Raw genomic sequence first — 19,293 nt, 5'->3', positions numbered from 1 at the left:
GTGGGGCTTGAGACTAACTCTTTATAATAGAAAGCCGCATTTGGTGATTTCGAACATCTGGCCTTGTAGTTAATAACCTAAATGTAAGCCACCAGGGCTGAGTCAGAATCGATTCCGTAGCAGAGAATTTGGTCTGGTTGTGACATTTCCTGGGTTTCCTATTTCCTTTAGAGGCCCATCACTTTGAAACCAGAACCACGCCCACTGACATCCAGTGGACTGACTTAGTGATCCTCTAGGACAGAATTCCTGTCTATTGCTGGGGCGTGAATCTGTAGCGCAGAGATATCTCTTTCTCCTCAGGAGTGGCTAGTGCGTGTCAACCTGTAACGTGGTGATTAGCCCACTAGGCACGAGGCTCCTTCCATTTGCTCGTGCCCATATTAAAAACCCAGTTGGTGCCTGGCTACTTCCTCATAGTGTGTAAATTGGCTCCATGGCCAGTGCGAAATCTGTAAAAGTCTAATCCAGTCCATTTCATCCCTAGTCTCTTAATCCAGGGTTTCTTCAATCTCTTGAGAATATTGCAAAAATTAGAAATGGATTATCACGTTTTGATCCAGTTTTCTCACTGGTAGCAGGCACTAATTTACCAAATAAAAACCTAGCTATGTTAATCTAGGTTTTCACAAAGCTTGATGGCCTCCCTTTCGTGGCTCTCAAGAAATTCCTAATCTGGGCTTCACCCAGACATTGATAGTCATCCAGCTTCAGAAACCTGTGTTCTGATGTAGCAGAGATGAGATGTCAGATACACAACATACACTGAAGATTATTTAATTGATGTTCACGAAGAAGTAAAGTCTGAGGTTTTATCCCTACTACTACTGAAAAGGACAGTCTCAATTACTTTTATTTGGAAAATGGCTTAAACTGCACTTAGGGTTGTGGTCCAGTCGGGCGTGGTTAACGGGATGAAATAGTACTAGTGGAAAGTAACCTCTATCTCTGGAAAACTTTCTCCTCTTTTCCTTCCCCTTCAGTTTGTTCAGTCTTACTCATCTGTCAAATGTCACCCATAAAGTAGCATATGTAATTTCTCTGTGACACCCACTGTATTCTATCAAAATGTCTTAAAATGTTATAATAGAAAATACTAACATGACCTCCATATAAAGCTGAACCCAAACTGAAATATTTCATATAGATTATTCTTTCTATGGTCCCTAATATATTCATATTTCTATAATAGCACTTATTTTGTGCTGTATTGTTGATATGTTTGATGTTTCTCACTGAGCTCTTTCTAAATAAATTAAAGCCTACTACCATTAAGTCAATTCTGAGTCATAGCAACATTATAGACGGCAGGGTAGAACTATTCCCTTGGGTCTCTGGGATTGTAAAATTTACATGAGCCGACAGCTTCATCTTTTCCCCTCAGAATAGCTTGTGGGTTTGAAATACTTGGCTTTGAGGTTGAGCAGTCCAGCTCCTGCCCCATCATGCCAACAGAGTCCCTGAAGATAAGGACCATATTTTACCTGTCATTGTATCCTGGACTTTGTCTAGGACCCATTGGTATCCAATAAATAGTATATGGTCAGCAAGTATTTGATAATGAATAAATGTATTACCATATATACTCATGTATTAGCCAAGGTTTTCAGCACAAAAAAATGTGCTGAAAAACGGGTTTGGCTTATACACGGGCCAGTGGTACCCCAGTGAGGTGTAACAACTCACGGGTGATTGCGTTCCTCCGCTGTTGATTCAAAGCCCTGCTGACACTGCAGGGCTTTGAATGTTTGTTTACTCACATCTAACCAATCAGAGCTGTCCTATGACATGGATGGCTCCAATTCGCAGAAGCACCCATAGTGATTCACTTACGCTGGCAGCTGAACTGGTAAGGACGTGTCTGTGGCTACGCTCTGTCTCTCCCCTCTGGTCTCTGTGTTAATTCACATCCTGCATTTCCCACCCCAGGCTTATACTCGAGTCAATCAGTTTTTCTGCTTTCCCAGGTAATAATTAGGTACCTCGGCTTATACTCAGGTTGGCTTATATTCGAGTATATACCGTAGTCATCATTTCCTCTCTTAATTGGCAACCCCTAGAAAGGTGGGTCCAATCATCACAATGGCCAAGACACATTTTAGTGCCTCAAATGTTACACATGTATCTGGGTATATTTTACTTACTGATTCCAAAAAATAGCACTAATTTTCCTCTATCAGCTCTACTTTTGGAGATGCAGAGCATATAAGACATACCATTCTTCACTCTGCTTGCTCATAAAAAATCAGGGCAAGAAAGAAAAGGTACATGCTGAATGTACTTAAAGTATTTTGTGTTGCACTAAATATTTAGGTCAAGTTATACTTTTCCTGGTGTCCTTTGCTTCTAAGATATATTTGAGCAGTAAAAACTACCATGAACTTGGAATTTCCCCAATATCACTTCACCTTTATGAAGAACTAAATCATAGGCAGTTCCAATTTGTTTTTTTTAAAAGGGGGACCAAAAATGAGAGTTACTGTCTATAAATAAGGAGCCTGATGACGTAGTGGGTTATGTACTTGACTGCTAACAACCAGGTCAGCTATTGAAGCCCAACAGCTGCTCTGCAAGAAAAAGTTTTTGGTCCCATAAAAATGTATAGCATTAGGGACTCACAGGAAAAGTTCCCCTCTATCCTACAGGGTGGCTATGATGAACCATAATCCACTAACTGGTAGTGAGTCTGATACAATAGATAGAGATTTAAATGTTCTGAAACCCAAAATGGGTCTGAATTCAAACTCCTTTATTAAATTTAAAAGGTTCCAGTCTTGTTATAAGTTGGTACAATTTTTCTATCTGTTCACAGAAATTTTCTTAAATTAGAATTTTTCTTTAAAGAAATTTGGGGGGAAAAGGAAAAAAGTTAGGGTCAATCTCACCACTGAAACATTTAACATGAATTATCCATTGACTTCTATACATTAAAATGTGTTCTGAAATGTTCATTGCACATTTTGAAGAACAATTTTGATCTTCAAAATATTTATGAAAATTGCTATGAGGTCTTACAATTTCAATATTCTAAATTGCCCTCACACATTCCATATATGTGCCTTTTCAATTAAATTTTTTTCACACTTCTCAAGTTGTGTTTCAGCTTTGCAGTCTCCAGCTTGTAGTCTCTCAATATATTACACAGCCTCTCATTCCAAGAAGAAAACTGCTCCCATCTAACTGATCTAACTCATAGTGACCTTCTAGGACAGAGATGAACTGCCCCTTTGGGTTTCTAAACTGTAAAGCCTGCAGTGACTGGTATAATTGGTAGCTTGATACAGAGCCAAATAGCCATCAGGGGTTCACGTACAGCATCCCTTGGAAATCCCTTAACACGTAATTCTTTTTCACATATTTCTTACCTTTGGGAGCTTATACTGAAATTGTGGATCTGAATTATCATATTTAAAACTAAGGTGTAAAACAAATAAACCAGTAAAACAGCTGAAAATATAGTGGAACACTTATCTAAGAAATGAGCTGATGTGGTCTATTGAATGCAATTTTCGGATTCAGCACCTCAGATAACCTCAGGAACAGGCCAAAAAACCAAGACACCAAAAGAAAAAAAATTGTTGTTGCTGTGCTGTGTAATCGTTTTATGTCTGGCACCCACTACAATCACCGGCAATTAGCCTTTGCTGTCTTTAAATGAATTTTATACCCGCTAGTAATTACTGTAGTTTAATATTTTATGTCTGTCACTGACCCAAGATTTAAAGCTGGACAGAATTTTTAATCACCGAAAACCCCTTCATTTCCTACAGATAACAATATTGAGCCAAGAGAGATCAGATTTTTCTCAAGGCAACCAAGCTATTGTTGAGTGTAGAACCAAGATCTCAGATTTCTAAGGTTAATATTCTTGCTACTACTCTATTGCTTTCACTGAATTTATGAAATAACTTCTACCACTTTAAAAATTGCCTAAAAATAGACCTCAACATCTGATATTGTTTATTTCAGCAAGAATTTTTTGGAGTAGCTAATCTGTAAAGAGCAAGCCTTGGTGACACTGTGAGTTAGGTGTTGGGCTGCTAATTGCAAGGTTGGTGGTTCAAATACAGTAACCACTCACAGGAGAAAGATGAGGCTGTCTACTCCCATAAAGATTTACAGTCTCGGACACAATATATAGAGTCATCATGAATCAGAATCACCTTGATGACAGCCTAGATTTTCCTAACAATATATTTTTTTAATTTCTAGGAGGTCTCATCCTTCCTATGAGTTGTACCTTCTGTACTTGTTTACCAACAACGGTGATTGGATCAACTAGTAATAGAAAGGAACAACCAACCAGGTGATAATGTCAAGTTTAAAAATGAAAGAAGCAGCACTTATCTATCTAGACAGAAGTGGAGGCCTCCAAAAATTCATTGAAGATTGCAAACATTACAATGGTATATTCAGTAAAAGGAACTATATTTTAGAAAATTAAAATAAATTCATACATAGGATTACACTAACTTTTATATTTGTGTGTTTCTACAGATTCAAAACATAGTTACGCCGTCTATCGATTCAACATTTTAATAAATCCCTCTGATGTTGTTCAGTTAGATGCTGAACTTGGAAATCACATTTTACATCAACCCTTGAAAGCCGCTCATGTTTTTCAGTCAGTAAGTTAAAAAAATAAATAATTTTAGGTCACATGGATTTTGGAGTAATTTTTGTTTTGTTTATTTCAAATCACAGGTCTGTTTTATTGCGGTTAAGACCCTCTCATTAATTGGACAATTACAAACTGAAACTCAAGTAAGTTTTAGTTTAACAAAAATAAGCTAAGTTGTACTGCTTTTTCAACTTCTTTTTAAAAATTTCTTATAAATTAAGGTATTTATATTCATAAATTATTTTGTTTATTAAAAGTATACTACATCTTTCAAAAGTTCAATGGGATGTTTTACACATACATGTATGTTTCCTTTATAATTACCTATAACATTAAATATTTTTATAGTGAAATACTTCAAACTTAAAAAAGTAAAAATAATAATATAACGAACCTTCATGTACATATCACTCAGGTTCAATATTTACAAGATTTTGCCAAACCTCCATCATCAATTTCAAATCCCTAGGATTCTGCCATTTTATCTCTACATAATTCAGAATCTACCACTGAAAACTGCACTTTTTTCTTATATAAGTACAATGTAATTTTTACCCCTTTAAAATTATCAATAATTCCTTAGCATTATGTAACATGAGACCTCAAGCAGTTTATGAAAATGTCATTATCTTTTCATTTATTTCTAGAAACTTTTTTTTTTCTAGAAACTTTTTAAGCCCCCGCTATATAATCCATATTTAAATTCTCTAATTGTCTCAAGAATGTATTAATAGTTGGTTTGTTCAAGTCAAGAGCCAAGCAAGTTCCGTACATTATAATTGACTCTTAGGACTCATTAAATCTCTTAATCTAAGACCATTAACTCTTCCCTTTTTATACCATTGATCTTTTTTTTTTTTAACAAATTGGTTGTCATGTAAAATATTTTATAATCTGGATTGGTCTAACCAGACAAATCCTTGTGGTGCTATTTAATTTATACACCGAATTTCTATAAAATAATATTTGGCTCTAAAGAGGGACTTAATTTAACTTCTTTCGACAGATATCCATCATAGTTAACATCATTGTATTTTACTGTGCGCTATGTCAAGAGAACTATAATATTTCTTCTCCCACTTTCAGTAAATTCACAATTGATCAGTGGGTTCAGGTGACATTAGTCTGATCATTTCATTAAATGAGGGTAAGTCAGAAAGTATTGATACAAAATCAAGTAGCTCTAAAAGCAAACATACCAAGATGTGAAATGATTGCTTTCCATGTGTTCTCCTCTAGCTTTATGCGCTTCTGAAGGCGCAGTTTCCGCCCTCAGACACTTCCCCAAAGAAGTTTACGTTCTTCAAGTCTTCTTAACACATCAGAATGACAGTTTGGGCTTCTTCAGAGGACTCAAATAATGTTCCTTTCTAATTATTTGAGTTTGGGGAACAGAAAGTCTGAGGGGGCAAGCTTAGGGATGGATGCATGGGGTAAGGATTCCCAACAAAATACTCTTGGGATGGCCTTGCTACCCTTGAAGAATGAGCAGCTGTATTCTTTGGCACAACTTTCTGGCCCTTTAAAAAAAGAAGTTGGTTTTTTTTCAAAGTTCATTATTTTGTAGCAACACCGATGCAATTTTAGGTTTTCTGAAAACTTCTTAATAAACTTCCATGATTGTCCTGTGTTAAGAAAATCTATCAAGATTATCCCTTTGGAATTCTAAAAATCATTCACTGTAATCTTATAAACTGACGTACTGTAATCTTATAAACAGACCTCGCTGCTTCCGATCTCACTGGCCCCGCAGATCCCCTCAGAAGCCACTGTTTTAACTGAACGTTTTTCTTAAAGGCACCAAATGAGACTGAGACAGGTGTATAACTGACAACTTATGTGCAGCCATATGCTAATTATACAAACATGTTTAAACATGGGTGGTTTTTTTTTAGTTAACTATATAAGAGAGCTTTCAAAACCTCATGGAAGACATGGAGCTAAAAAATGATGACATCATCTCTTGAACTGTTTGAAGTCCCCTGGTCTAACCTGGAATTCTAGTAGCTGTACTGTTTATGTACCTGCATACGGTTTCCCAGCCGTTCTTTCCTAATGGCTTTATAGCCACAGATGATCATTACCTAAACCCATGCTTTCATTATCCCACACCCATTCCTGCCTTTGAGTTGATGATCCAACTCAGACTGATCCCACATAGCGTTTCCAAGAAGGTAATTCTTTATGGAGCAGACAGCTTCATCTTTCTCCCTAGGAGCAGCTGGTGAGTTTATTGCTAATGGGCTGTCATTGTTTTATAAATGTTTTTAGTGACTCTAACCAAGAATTTAAGAATAGAAATCATTCATAATGATATTTCATTTTAAAATATAAGTTTTTAAAGTTTTAATTAACTTTAAAATTTTACATTTGAATCTCATGCTTAAAATTTTGATTCCTAACTATACTAGCAAGTCACTTACTTAGTTTGCTCTATAATATGTTTACATTTATTAGATTGTAGTACAAGACCAATTGGATCTACAAGTTTTATTAATATTATTTTCTCATTAGATTAATATAGTGCTGAAATTAACACATTTACCTCCTCTGCCAAGTTATGGGCTTGATCTTTGTAAGTTTCCACTTGACTATACATCCCAGAGATTTTATATGATGCAAGGAATTGTAATTGCAATGACAACTGTAACCAAGTATACACAAGGTGCAAGATTCCTTTGTTCAGATGAAGCATGCCCGCTTTCACAAGGTAAATATTAAAATGTAAGATACACGCATTAAAGAATTAATCTTTAATTCTAAATCATGTTTATAATTAGTTATGAAATGTCCATGGAATAGCAAATATGGAATAAAATTTGGCACGCCCTAGTGTTTATAGGTTGATTTTGTATCATCTTGCAATACGTCCTTTTGAGGTTCCACATACTGACAAGAGCTCCTGTAACACTGATGTCAGACAGCAATGGAAGAGCGGGACATGTTCTTCTCACGCCTGATTTTATGATTGGTCTTGCTCACGATTTCCCATTGCCATACAATGTCCTTTCCCAGTCATTTCGCTTAATAACAGTTCGTTCCTTCTGCAAGGAATCTTTCCTATTTGTTCTCTTATTGCAAGATATTCCTCCTCTACTCTGCCTCAACACGCTGCAAATAACTAGGCACTGTGCTACTAACTGAAAGGTTGGCAGTTTGAGTCCACCCAGAGACTTCTCAGAAGAAAGACGTGGCAAAATCAGTGACTTTGCCTTTGTGACTGATCACACTTACACTAAGCACCAGATCAGACAGATGGAAATGAAGATTTTTTAAGGGCTTTAAACTTTGGCCTGGGACGCCCTCTGCCCGTGCACTTCCTCCAGAGACACCCAGGGTTAGAGAGGTTGATGTTGAGTGACATACTTTGGTCAAATACCTGATGGAACTGAGTGTGTTGAACTAGTACTATATGGTGCACTTTCCTCCTCTGATTGCAGCAGGAGCTTTTTGCTTAGCACTGAAAATTCTTGATAATGGTGAATGGACACCAACTCAGCAGCGTTGCCTCTCATACACTGAAGAATCTCTTTATCCTGTTACGCAGCACCTGGCTAAGAATTTATCATGGTGAATCGGACTTACAAAGCACATGACGATCAAGAACAAGTATGCCACATGTAAACATACTGAGATCAGCACTCTAGCACAGATGAACTCTGCGATAGTTCAAGATCTAGTCCAGGCTGTGGCCAAGGTGTAACTTGTGAACTCGAGTTGGAATATCTTAATATCTACAAATAAAATTGGCACTATGTGCTATCTGTAGATATTATATGATACATTTATATTTAATAAAGTCTACAGCTCTTTTTTCTTTTTATAACTTAACTCATTTGAATGTGATTGCTTCCTCATTTGTTGGCAATCTACTTCCCAAAGACCCCAGGCATGAACACTGTATGGAAGACAGTTTTACTGCCAGACACAGGGAGTCACCATGTGTCAGCATCCACCTAATGGCAACCGGCTTTTCTCCCCCCCTTCTAAATTTTATTAATGCAGTTGTCACATATTAAAATGATCTGTTTAAGCACTACTGAGCACAATGCCTAGTAAGAAAGATGAGTTCAAGAAATGTTCATTGAACTGCTGTTCCCACATGCAAAATTTATTCAATTATACTTTGAATTAAACTAATTTTAAAGGATTAGAAATGAATGGCTGAATCAAATTTAGTTAACCCGTTTTCTTTCAGGATTCCAATATATAAGAGTGCATGTGCCTGGTGCTACAGAATCTGCAACAGTAAGAAATGACTTCTTGTGTAAGCTGTGTGCTTCTTCACTTCAAGAAGACAGAAAATTTAGAGTACTTGGTGGTAAAATGCTTTTGTATTTTTAATTGCAGTATTTATTAATTTATAACAATTTATTGGGGCTCATACAATTCTTTACACAGTTCATACATATACATACATCAATTGTATAAAGCACATCTGTACAGTCTTTGCCCTAATCATTTTTTTCTCTTTTCTTCTTTTACATTTTATTAGGGACTCATACAACTCTTATCACCATCCATACATATACATACATCAGTTGTATAAAGCACATCCATACATTCCCTGCCCCAATCATTCTCAAGGCATTTGCTCTCCACTTAAGCCCCTTGCATTAGGTCCTCTTTTTTTTTCCCCTCCCTCATGTGCCCTTGGTAATTTATACATCGTTATTTTGTCATATCTTGCCCTATCCGGAGTCTCCCTTCCCCCCTTCTCTGCTGTCCCTCTCCCAGGGAAGAGGTCACATGTGGATCCTTGTAATCAGTTCCCCCTTTCCAACCCACTCACCCTCCACTCTCCCAGCATCGTCCCTCACACCCTTGGTCCTGAAGGTATCATCCACCCTGGATTCCCTGTACCTCCAGCCCTCATATGTACCAGTGTACAGCCTCTGTCCTATCCAGCCCTGCAAGGTAGAATTCGGATCATGGTAGTTGGGGGGAGGAAGCATCCAGGATCTGGGGGAAAGCTGTGTTCTTCATCGGTACTACCTCACACCCTAATTAACCCATCTCCTCTCCTAAACCCCTCTATGAGGGGATCTCCATTGGCCGACACTTGGACCTTGGGTCTCCACTCTGCACTTCCCCCTTCATTTAATATGATATATATATACATATATACATATACACATATATACACATACATACATACACTTATATCTTTTTTTTTTTGCATGATGCCTTATACCTGGTCCCTTGGGCACCTCGTGATCTCACTGGCCTGTGTGCTTCTTCCATGTGGGCTTATTTGCTTCTGAGCTAGATGGCCGCTTGTTTACCTTCAAGCCGTTAAGACCCCAGACACTATCTCTTTTGATAGCCGGTTAATTGCAGTATTTAAAATAGTGATTGTAACTTAATGTGGAAGTTGACTTGGATATTATAGTCTAATAACTCCCCCACTTTTTTTTTTACTCTTAAGATAAACAGATTGTTGAAGTAATTTCCACAAAGGCACTCCAGGCTTTTCAAGGAGTTTCTAACAACCAGCCATTTAGGTTTCAATCTCTTATAATATTCCTGAGAGGTGAGTAAATAGCATTTGACCTCAAAATAAATTGCTATATTTAATTGGTTTATCCTGATATTGAATGATATTTTCTAACTTTGTTTTTGAGACACTTACGTGTTAATATTCCTGAGGGTTTTTTTTTTAACATTTTTTTCTTTTTTTAATTAAAAGATCATTTAAATTGGGGATGCTTACATCTCTTTTTTTTACTCTGTATCTCATTTCTTTTTCTTTATTTTAAGATCATTTTATTGGAAGCTCTTACAATTTTAATAATCTATACATCAATTGTATCAAGCATATTTGTTCATATATTGTCATCATTATTTTCTAAATCTTTACTTTCTATTTGAGCCCTTGGTATTAGCTTTTTTCCCCCTCCCTCCTGCACTCCACCCTCGTGACCCCTTGATAAATTATAAGTCATTATTATTTTCTTATCTTACATCACCCACTGTCTTCCCCCATGGTTTATATTGTTCATCTCCCTGGGGTGGTGAGTGGTGGTGATGGTTATGTGTTGATTGTTGCAATTGGTTGCCCCTTCCTCCCCTCTTCTTCCTATTTTCCCCTCCACTCCTAGTATCACTACTCCCACTCCTGTTCCTGGATTCCGTGTGTCCTGAGCATTTATCTCCTATCTGTACCTGTGCACATGCTCTGGTCTAGCCCTCAGTGAAAGGAAGGACTGGGGTCATGAGAGTGGGGAGTGAGGAAGCCTCAAGAAACCAGAGGACTATTGTATGTTTCAGCGGTGCTATACTGTGTCCTGGTTGTCCCATCCCTTCCTTGTGAACCTTCTGTGAGGGGATGTCCCATTGTCTACAGATGGGTGTGGGGTCTCTGCTCTGACCCCCCTCATTCTCAACAATGTTCTGTTTGTTTGTTTTGGGTCTTCTGATTCCTGTTACCCCATCCCGTGGATACCTCATGATCGCACAGACTGGTTGCTATTTCCATGTAGGCTTGTTGCTTCTCTGCTAAATGGCCACTTGTTTAACTTCAAGCCTTTAACATGAGTATTTTTAAATTCTTGTTTCGCTAATGCATCAATCATTTATCCATTCATTCAAATAACAGTTATTTTAAAAATATTATTAAAATGAATAAAGATAATCATTATCTGCTATTTCCCAAGCACTGTGGTAAGTTCACAGTCATTTTAAGCTAATGGATCTCCCATCTTTCTATGTGTATATGTCAAGTGTAAATCTTGGGGAATTGTAAGGCACCTTGGTGCCACAGTGGTTAAAGTACTCAGCTCCTAAATGAAAGGTTAGGGGTTCAGCTTATCAGCTGCTTCCTGGGACGAAAATGTGGCAATCTGCTTCTATAAAGATTTACAGCCTTGGAAATCCCATGGGGCAGTTCTGCTCTGTCCTGTGGGGTCTCTATGAGATGGAACCGACTCGACAGTAATGGACTGGACATGGGGATTTTGAGTTAGAGTAGAAGCTTCATGAGGGTAGAGATGTTAGTATCTTGCTACACATAGTAAAAACTCAAAAATGTTTGTTAAGTGAATGAATGAACATTGCAATAGTCAGCTGGCAAGGACTACCTGGATAGAGATCTGACAGTACCTGACAAAAAGGGCATTCACTCAGCAAAGAGGTGAGTCTTCACTGAGAGACCAGATTTGTGGAAATAAAAATGGTTTTCAGACTACTTCTTTTGTCTAAAATTGAAAGAACTAAACTGTTTAGGAAGAGAGGTTATATATATATAAATCATGTAGAGGAAACTCTCAAGATTTAGAAAAGCAGATATTCAAATTAAGAACTCTTTTACAAAGTTTGAAAAGCTCAAGATAGACACGAAGCTCAGATGATAATAGGTGAATTTTATATATAGCAATTACTAAGGGTCCTATTACATATATTAATTAATTTAAGCATAGCAACCCTATAAGGTAGGTTCTACTGTTATCTCATCTTACAGTGAAAAAATTGAGGCACAGAAGCAGGTTACCCAAGGTCATATAGTTACTAAATAGCAGAGCAAGAATTCAAACGCAGGCAATCCAGCCTCAAAGTCTACTTTAACTACTATATACTGTATTTAAACCATACATTGCAATATAGATATACAACTGGCTGCCCATCTCACAAGCTAACTGCAAGATCACCAGGCACTCCAAAGGAGCAAAGCTAAGGCTGTTTGTTTGCGTAAAGATGGCCAGCTTGGAAACCCTAGATGGGGTTGCTGTGGGTCAGAATTGACCCTATGATAGCAAATTTGGTGTGGGTTTTATCCAAATTATATTTTAGTAGAAAACACTTTCTTTAAATAAACTCTTGCATAGAGCCTAAATAAATAAGTGGGAAAATCAAAATAACAAAAGCAGGTTTTTTCGGTTGACATGGGAAGAGATCCCCAGACGTGCTGGACTTCCTTCTTTATCTGTTCTTCACTTCATGACACATGTTCCAACCTGTAAGATTCTAGGAAACAACTGAAAAGGAGATGATAGTCTCTATTTTTATTTTCACTTGTCATTCATCCTTTGACTGGTGTGTTTGTTTAGTTGGTGGTTTTTTGCTTTTATTTTCCTAACTGTTGAACTTACGTCTTCCCTTTCAGCCTTACATGGTGTGCCGCATATTCTCTGGGGTCAAAAGAAAAGAAAAATAGGAAAATAAAATAATAACTCTTCGCTTTCCTTCACAGAGGAAAATTCATCCTTGTTTCTCTTTAGAAATCTTCCTTTCATAACTTTTCAGCCACCCCGTTTCTAATTGTGGAATGGAGGGCAAGATTTTTGGTGCTTTGGCTTTGGCTTTTTCCAATAACCTTTGGGCTTGTGCCAGTGGTTTGTCCAATCTGGAGAAGTGAGAGAGGAACAGAGTACAGTGTAAGGCTTTGACTTTGGAAATAAACAAACCTAGAAATGAATGACAGTTCTGCCATCAACCAGTTATTAGCCTTTTACCAGTCTCTTAGCTTCTCAAGGACTCAGTTTCTTCGTATAAAAATTGGAGATAGGGCAAGATATGACAAAATAACAATCTGTGGATTATCAAGGGCTCATGAGGGAGGGGGGAGCGGGGAGGGAGGGGGGGGGAAGAGGACCTGATGCAGAGGGCTTAAGTGGAGAGCAAATGCTTTGAGAATGATTGGGGCAAAGAATGTACGGATGTGCTTTATACAATTGATGTATGTATATGTGTGGATTGTGATAAGAGGTGTATTAGCCCCTAATAAAATGTAAAAAAAGAAAATGATTAGGGTAAAGAATGTACAGATGTGCTTTATACAATTGATGTATGTATATGCATGGATTGTGATAAGAGTGGTATGAGCCCCTAATAAAATGTTTTTTAAAAAATTGGAGATACTGTCTAGCACATGGTTTACAATAGAGATAAGGCATGTAAAGGCATCTTGCTTTCATTGTAGGCACTATGTAACACACTTTTAAATTATTTTCTTCCCAAATGGAATTGTTAATTATAAGTTTGTTTTAATTAAACACCTTGCCCTTCATTGCAGATACCAAAAACTCACTATCATGGAGTTAATTCTGACTCATAACAACCCTATGCGGGAGCGTAGAACTGTTACCCAGGGTTCCAAGGCTTCGAATCTTTATGGGAGCAGACAATGTTTAACCCTTTACTCTACCAAGGTTCCTTCAATGTGAAGATAACTCATATCATAAACAATGATTTTTCTCTTTCCCTTTTGACTATAACAGCGTATCTTGCTATGTTACTTGGTTATGGAAGTTCACTTGTCATTTCATGTAAGCATCAAAATTTATCAGCAATAATATTGTTCTAGTTCACATTACTGTTACCACTCTATATGAATATTACAATAAACAAAAGTAAATAGTGTACTGCTAACTCAGCTAGTGAATTGTTACTGTCTCTAGATCTTTTATCCATAGGATCATGTGCATGTTTCATTTAGTGAATAAATATTCAATGTTTAATTATTTTAGATGAATCCGTGAATAAAATGAATGTAGGAAATGAGTATAAAATTATTGGAATTCCAACCTGTGTCCAAACCTCACAAACTGCTGTGTGTGTAGAGGCAAGTAGCATCACTCTTTGTAATCCTAAAGGTAAGGAAAATGCTAGTATCATAATTTTTCAATCTGTTCAGCATATAATCACTCACTAGCTATATGCTACACACTCTTGTAAGCACTACGTATCCAGTTATGCTCTCGTGGGACATAAATTCTATGCTGGAAAGTCAAGAAGCATATAAACAACTATCCACTAGCTGCTTCCAAGGGAGAAAGATGAGGCGATCTGCTCTTGAGCAGGTTGACAGTCTCAGAAGCACTCTATAGGGTCATGATGAGTCAGGATCAACCCAATGGCAGTGGGGAAAATGCTAAGTAAATATTGGGGTCTGAGTGGGGAGAACCCAATAGAATAACATCCTTTTCCCATATGAATTCTCAACCAATTGAGAATTAAGACAAAAGTATGAGATAAATGAAGACCAAAAAATCACCTATATTATTCACAATTTTCTTTACAAACTCCAGCATAATTAGACATTAAGTGAATAACATGAAATCTGATCTACTCTTTTAACTTGGCTGACAAATGTCTGGTATGAGCATCAGCTCAACAGCAACTAACAAAAACTATATGTACACATCTTTCTTCCAAGACATTTCTGATGTACATATATATCACCTATATCAGGAGTGGGGAATGTTTTTTCTGCCATAGACCATATAGGTATTTAGAACAGCATACTGGTCAAACATTTAATTAACTCATCCCTAGTGTGTTGGTTGAAACTGCTTCTCTTTGGTGAGGCAAGTAATGTTAGCCAGCATTGATAATTTCACTAGGGCCAGCCTGCCTTATATCACCCCAGGGCTGAATGGGCCCAAGAGCACTATATGAAAAAGAATACAGCATCAGAATTGGAGGAAGACTCACTACCAGCCTGGGATATGCAGATGACACAATCTGGTTGCTGAGAGTGAAGAGGCCTTGAAGCACTTATAATGAAGATCAAAGACTACAGTCTTCAGTATGGTTTCCAACTCAACATACAGAAAGCAAAAAGTCTTAACAGGGCCAATAAGCATACCATACTAAATGGAGGAAAGGTTGAAATTGTCAAGTTTTTTACATTACTTGGAGCCTCGATCAACATCCACTGAAGCAGCAGTCAGTACTTTCAAATATCACCACCAGGACCACCAATTGCTGGCTAGATTCTTACTAATGGGCGCCCATAGAGTTTTCAAAGGCGGAGTTTTCAGAAGGAAGCCTCTTAATGGACACCAACTTCCAACTTTTGGTTAGCAGCCAAGAGAGTTAACTGTTTGCACCCCATGGACTCCACTTTCAAAATGTTATTGTTTGTTGTCATCCACTTTCAACTCAAAGCGATTCCATGTAACAGAGTAGAACGGCCCCAGAGTATTTTATAAGCGGTAGTCTTTATGGGTGCAGATATCAGATCTTTCTTGCAAGAATACACTGTTTGAACTGCCAACTTTTTGGTTACCCATAGAGCCCCTAATTATCAAGCTACCAGAACTCCTGGTTTTCAAAGTGTGTGTTTATCACGTCGATTCTAACACATAGCAGCCCTGTACGCAGTGGAGACCTGCCCCATATGATTTCTTAGGCTGAAATCTTCATGAGAGTAGAACACCAGTCTTTTCTCCCTTAGACAGCTGAGTTTGAACTGCTGACCTTCCCATTAGCAGCCAAGCATACACCACCAGAGCTCCTTAATCTCAAAATCTTCCCTTTCAATAGCCACATTTAAGTTTGGCTGCCATTCTGCTTTGTAACCCTCAATGAAGGTGGTATTATTCAAACAGAACTATAGGAACAAACAACAATATGAGAAGCCCTTGTTCCAACTTTTCCTTTGTTGTTGTTAGCTGCCATGACGGTGGCCTCATGCAAAGTGGAATTAAATGCTGCCCAATCCTGTTTGGTTGGTGGGTCAGACTTAGTGTGGAGGTTCTGTTGAGCCCTTTCAACATCATGGCAAGAGGCAAACCTCCAAGGCCAGCTGGGTGGTGGGTGCTGTGAGGAGCATTGTCTGGGAATCCAAAAGGATCTATTTCATCAGGCAAGAACCACCACTGCCCCCTGCCTGTGCTTACATGTCTTAAGAGAATGAGGTATGTGCTTGCAACCAACAAAGCTTGTCTAGGTGGACACACTAGGTTGACTGCTTACTTTTATTACATCCCCTAGGATGGAAATAATAGGCCAGTGTGACTGCCCCCTACCAGTCATAACATAATATCATGATGAGAATTCAAATATTGTATCATTAAAAGAAGTGCACCTTGATAATATTTTAGATGAGTGGGATAAAAAAATCTACCATGGTATCTTCTTATGGGTTTACAGTCCTTTCTAATATATGTACTAATGTTTACTTTCAGTTCCTTCAGGAATTAGTGACAACTTCAGGTGTCTTCTCTCCTTAACGTCCAGCTCCTGCTGGAAGTTTACAGCGATACTTGCCAACATCTTTGCATCACAAATTGTTCCTCCTGGGACTTACAATTTGCTCAAGCTCTGTTTGTTAATGAGTCTTGTACAGACAAGTGACCGTAACAAGGAACTGGAAGATTGCCTAGATGTTTTAATTATAACAAATGATACTCTACTTGTAGACAGGTAAAATAGTAGTATGAATCTGTATACTTATAAATCTTTTCCATGAACATGATGACAAGATGAACATTTAATATATCTGAGTATATTTAAATAAACTTTTGTCCATGAAGTTTAAAACTTTTAAAACATGAATTAATAAATGAGTTATTTGCCTTCAGTATTTTAAGTCTAATATTTAAATTTTCAATCTATTTCCCTTCTCAGACCTTTATAAATAAATGTTTTTCTCCTATGCTTCTTTGCCCCCCCATATGCTACCTCAAACTCTATAGGGCTTTTGTACTTTGATTTAATTTTTAAATAATCTACCCTGAAAGTATCAGCAGAAGAGTCCTGATGGCATAGTGGTTATATGTTGAGCTGCTGACTGCAAAGTTGGCCGTTCAAAACATCAACCACTCTCCAGGAGACAGAGAAGGCTTTCTATTCTCACAAAGTTAGCATCTTGGAAACCCACAAGGGCAGTTCTACCCTATACTATAGTATAGGGTGGCTATGAACCGGAATGGACTGGATATCAATGAGTTTGGTTGTTTTTTGCTTGTTTGTTTTACTTTGAAAGTGTCAACGAGTCTTTATTTTATTAATCTAAAATATTCCATTCAAAAATTGATTCACCTGTACCCAAATAGTCTATGGAGTCAATACCAAATCATGGGGACCCCATAGGACAGTATATAAGGGTTCATAGGTTTTCTGAGGCTGTAAATCTTTATGGAAGCAGTCTGCCTTATACCTTGAGTATACCTTGGAACAGCTGGGGGGTTCGAAACTTGGACCTTTTGGTTAGCCCCCAACACATAACCTATTATGCCACCAGGATTCATGTACACGAATAAACCTCTGGAAAGAATTCTAAGATTGCCATTTGGAGGGAATCTTGAAAGGATCCTCTATTTAACATTTTGAAAGCTACATAAATGCATACAAAGTAACTCTGTGTGTCAGAGTAAAACTATGCTTCAGAAAGTTTTTAATGGTTGATATTTTGAAAGTAGATTACTAGGCCTTTCTCCCATAGCATCTCTAAGTAGACTCACACTTCCATCCTTTAACTGAGCATGTTAAGTGCTTGTTCCAGCTAGGAATAAGTTATTTTCCCATGTTAATATCTTGTATGGAATTCTAAAATCAAAATGCATGTATTCAATGAATTTTAAAATAAAAACCCAAGTGAACATTAATTGCACAGTTGATGTTTTGCTAAGACTAAATTGCCATCAACATTATAATATGGTGCTAACTACTACAGATTGTACCAATTTTTTCTTCCACTAACGAGGCATGAAGGAGTCCTGGTAGTTTAGTGGGTTAAGTGTTGGGCTGCTAACCTACAATTTGAATGCATCAGATGTTCTGTGGGAGACGGATCAAGGGGTTTGCTTATGTACAGATTTACAACTGCAGTAACTTTGGGAAGCAGCTGTATTCTGCCTTACCAGATCACTATGTGTCAAAATCAACTCAATGGCAGTGTGTACATGGATATTCTCAAGAAGCCATGGTAACACAGTGGTGCTCAGCTGCTAACTGAAAGTTGGGTGTTTTGAACCTACAAGCCACCCATGGGAGTAGACGTAGCCATCTGCTTCAGTGAAGATTACAGCCTTGGAAATCCTCTGGTGCAGTTCTACCCTATCCTCCAGGGTTCCTACATAGCAGAACTAAGTTGACAGCAAGGTGATTGTTTATTTGGGCTTATGGGCAATTCTTAAGACATTATTTTAATACTTATCACATTGTATTTTAGATTTTTGTTTATGGATCTCTCTCTAGGCTGTGAGTTTTCCAAGTTAAGGGCTAAGTCTTACATGCAATTTTATTCTTGGCATCTAGATAGCCTATCTCAACTACTCAATAAACACTGTATTTTGTAATTGTTGATATTTTGTGACCTCTGATGATCAAATATTAAATAATAGTAATGAATAATGTATTTTTCCCCTAGGCTTTTGAATTATAGTATAAACCTTGTACCCCGTGGTATACGCCATCCAGTCTCTTCTGAAATGTTTCCTACTCTGTCCAGGGATAAGTATGGGACTGGAGCAGTTAGCATTCAAGCGGGTAGTGCTTTGTTAGCTAAAGGTGGTATCTGCTATATAGGAGACTTCTCTTTACACAGAAAAGATAAACTTGAACAACTTCAATCAGGTAAGTAATTTTTAAATTACTTTTCACTTATTTAACCTACAGTTTCAGCATTGTCAAGAAGTTGTCTAAAAGTTCTAGGAATTGAGAAAGCATAATAAATAACATTTCAGTTTTATAAATAAAACCAGAGAAATCTAATATGCATATGCAGTTTTAATTTTTTCTCTAAGTTGTGCTAGCACATGACTTTATTTGGTCTAGATTTATAACTAAAAAGAAAATAAACAGAGATGGACAGAGCAAAGAGCAGCTAGAGCTTTGTACTCTTGGCAAACTTGTAGCCTGTGGCAGGATCAAAGTAATAAAAGACCATGCAAACTAGAGCCTCCACTAGCACGTGGCAAGGAGAAGTTGATGATGCTACTAGATGG

At 37.5% G+C, this 19,293-nt stretch overlaps 1 protein-coding gene across 1 annotated transcript in view; it reads left to right on the top strand.

The window, feature by feature from the left end:
* The first annotated feature begins 4,243 nt into the window (after positions 1-4,243).
* MCMDC2 (minichromosome maintenance domain containing 2) overlaps positions 4,244-19,293 on the top strand; it is a 29,675-nt gene continuing 14,625 nt past the window's right edge. The window contains exons 1-9 of the mRNA XM_075549609.1: positions 4,244-4,406; positions 4,498-4,628; positions 4,705-4,764; positions 7,136-7,331; positions 8,820-8,942; positions 10,050-10,154; positions 14,086-14,211; positions 16,531-16,768; positions 18,717-18,922. Coding sequence (XP_075405724.1) covers positions 4,313-4,406; positions 4,498-4,628; positions 4,705-4,764; positions 7,136-7,331; positions 8,820-8,942; positions 10,050-10,154; positions 14,086-14,211; positions 16,531-16,768; positions 18,717-18,922 — 1,279 coding nt within the window. The 5' untranslated portion in view covers positions 4,244-4,312. The remainder of the gene's footprint in view (positions 4,407-4,497; positions 4,629-4,704; positions 4,765-7,135; positions 7,332-8,819; positions 8,943-10,049; positions 10,155-14,085; positions 14,212-16,530; positions 16,769-18,716; positions 18,923-19,293) is intronic.

Source organism: Tenrec ecaudatus, chromosome 5, assembly GCF_050624435.1.
Source record: "Tenrec ecaudatus isolate mTenEca1 chromosome 5, mTenEca1.hap1, whole genome shotgun sequence".
NCBI lineage: Eukaryota > Metazoa > Chordata > Mammalia > Afrosoricida > Tenrecidae > Tenrec > Tenrec ecaudatus.
This window is presented reverse-complemented; position numbering and strand designations above follow the sequence as displayed.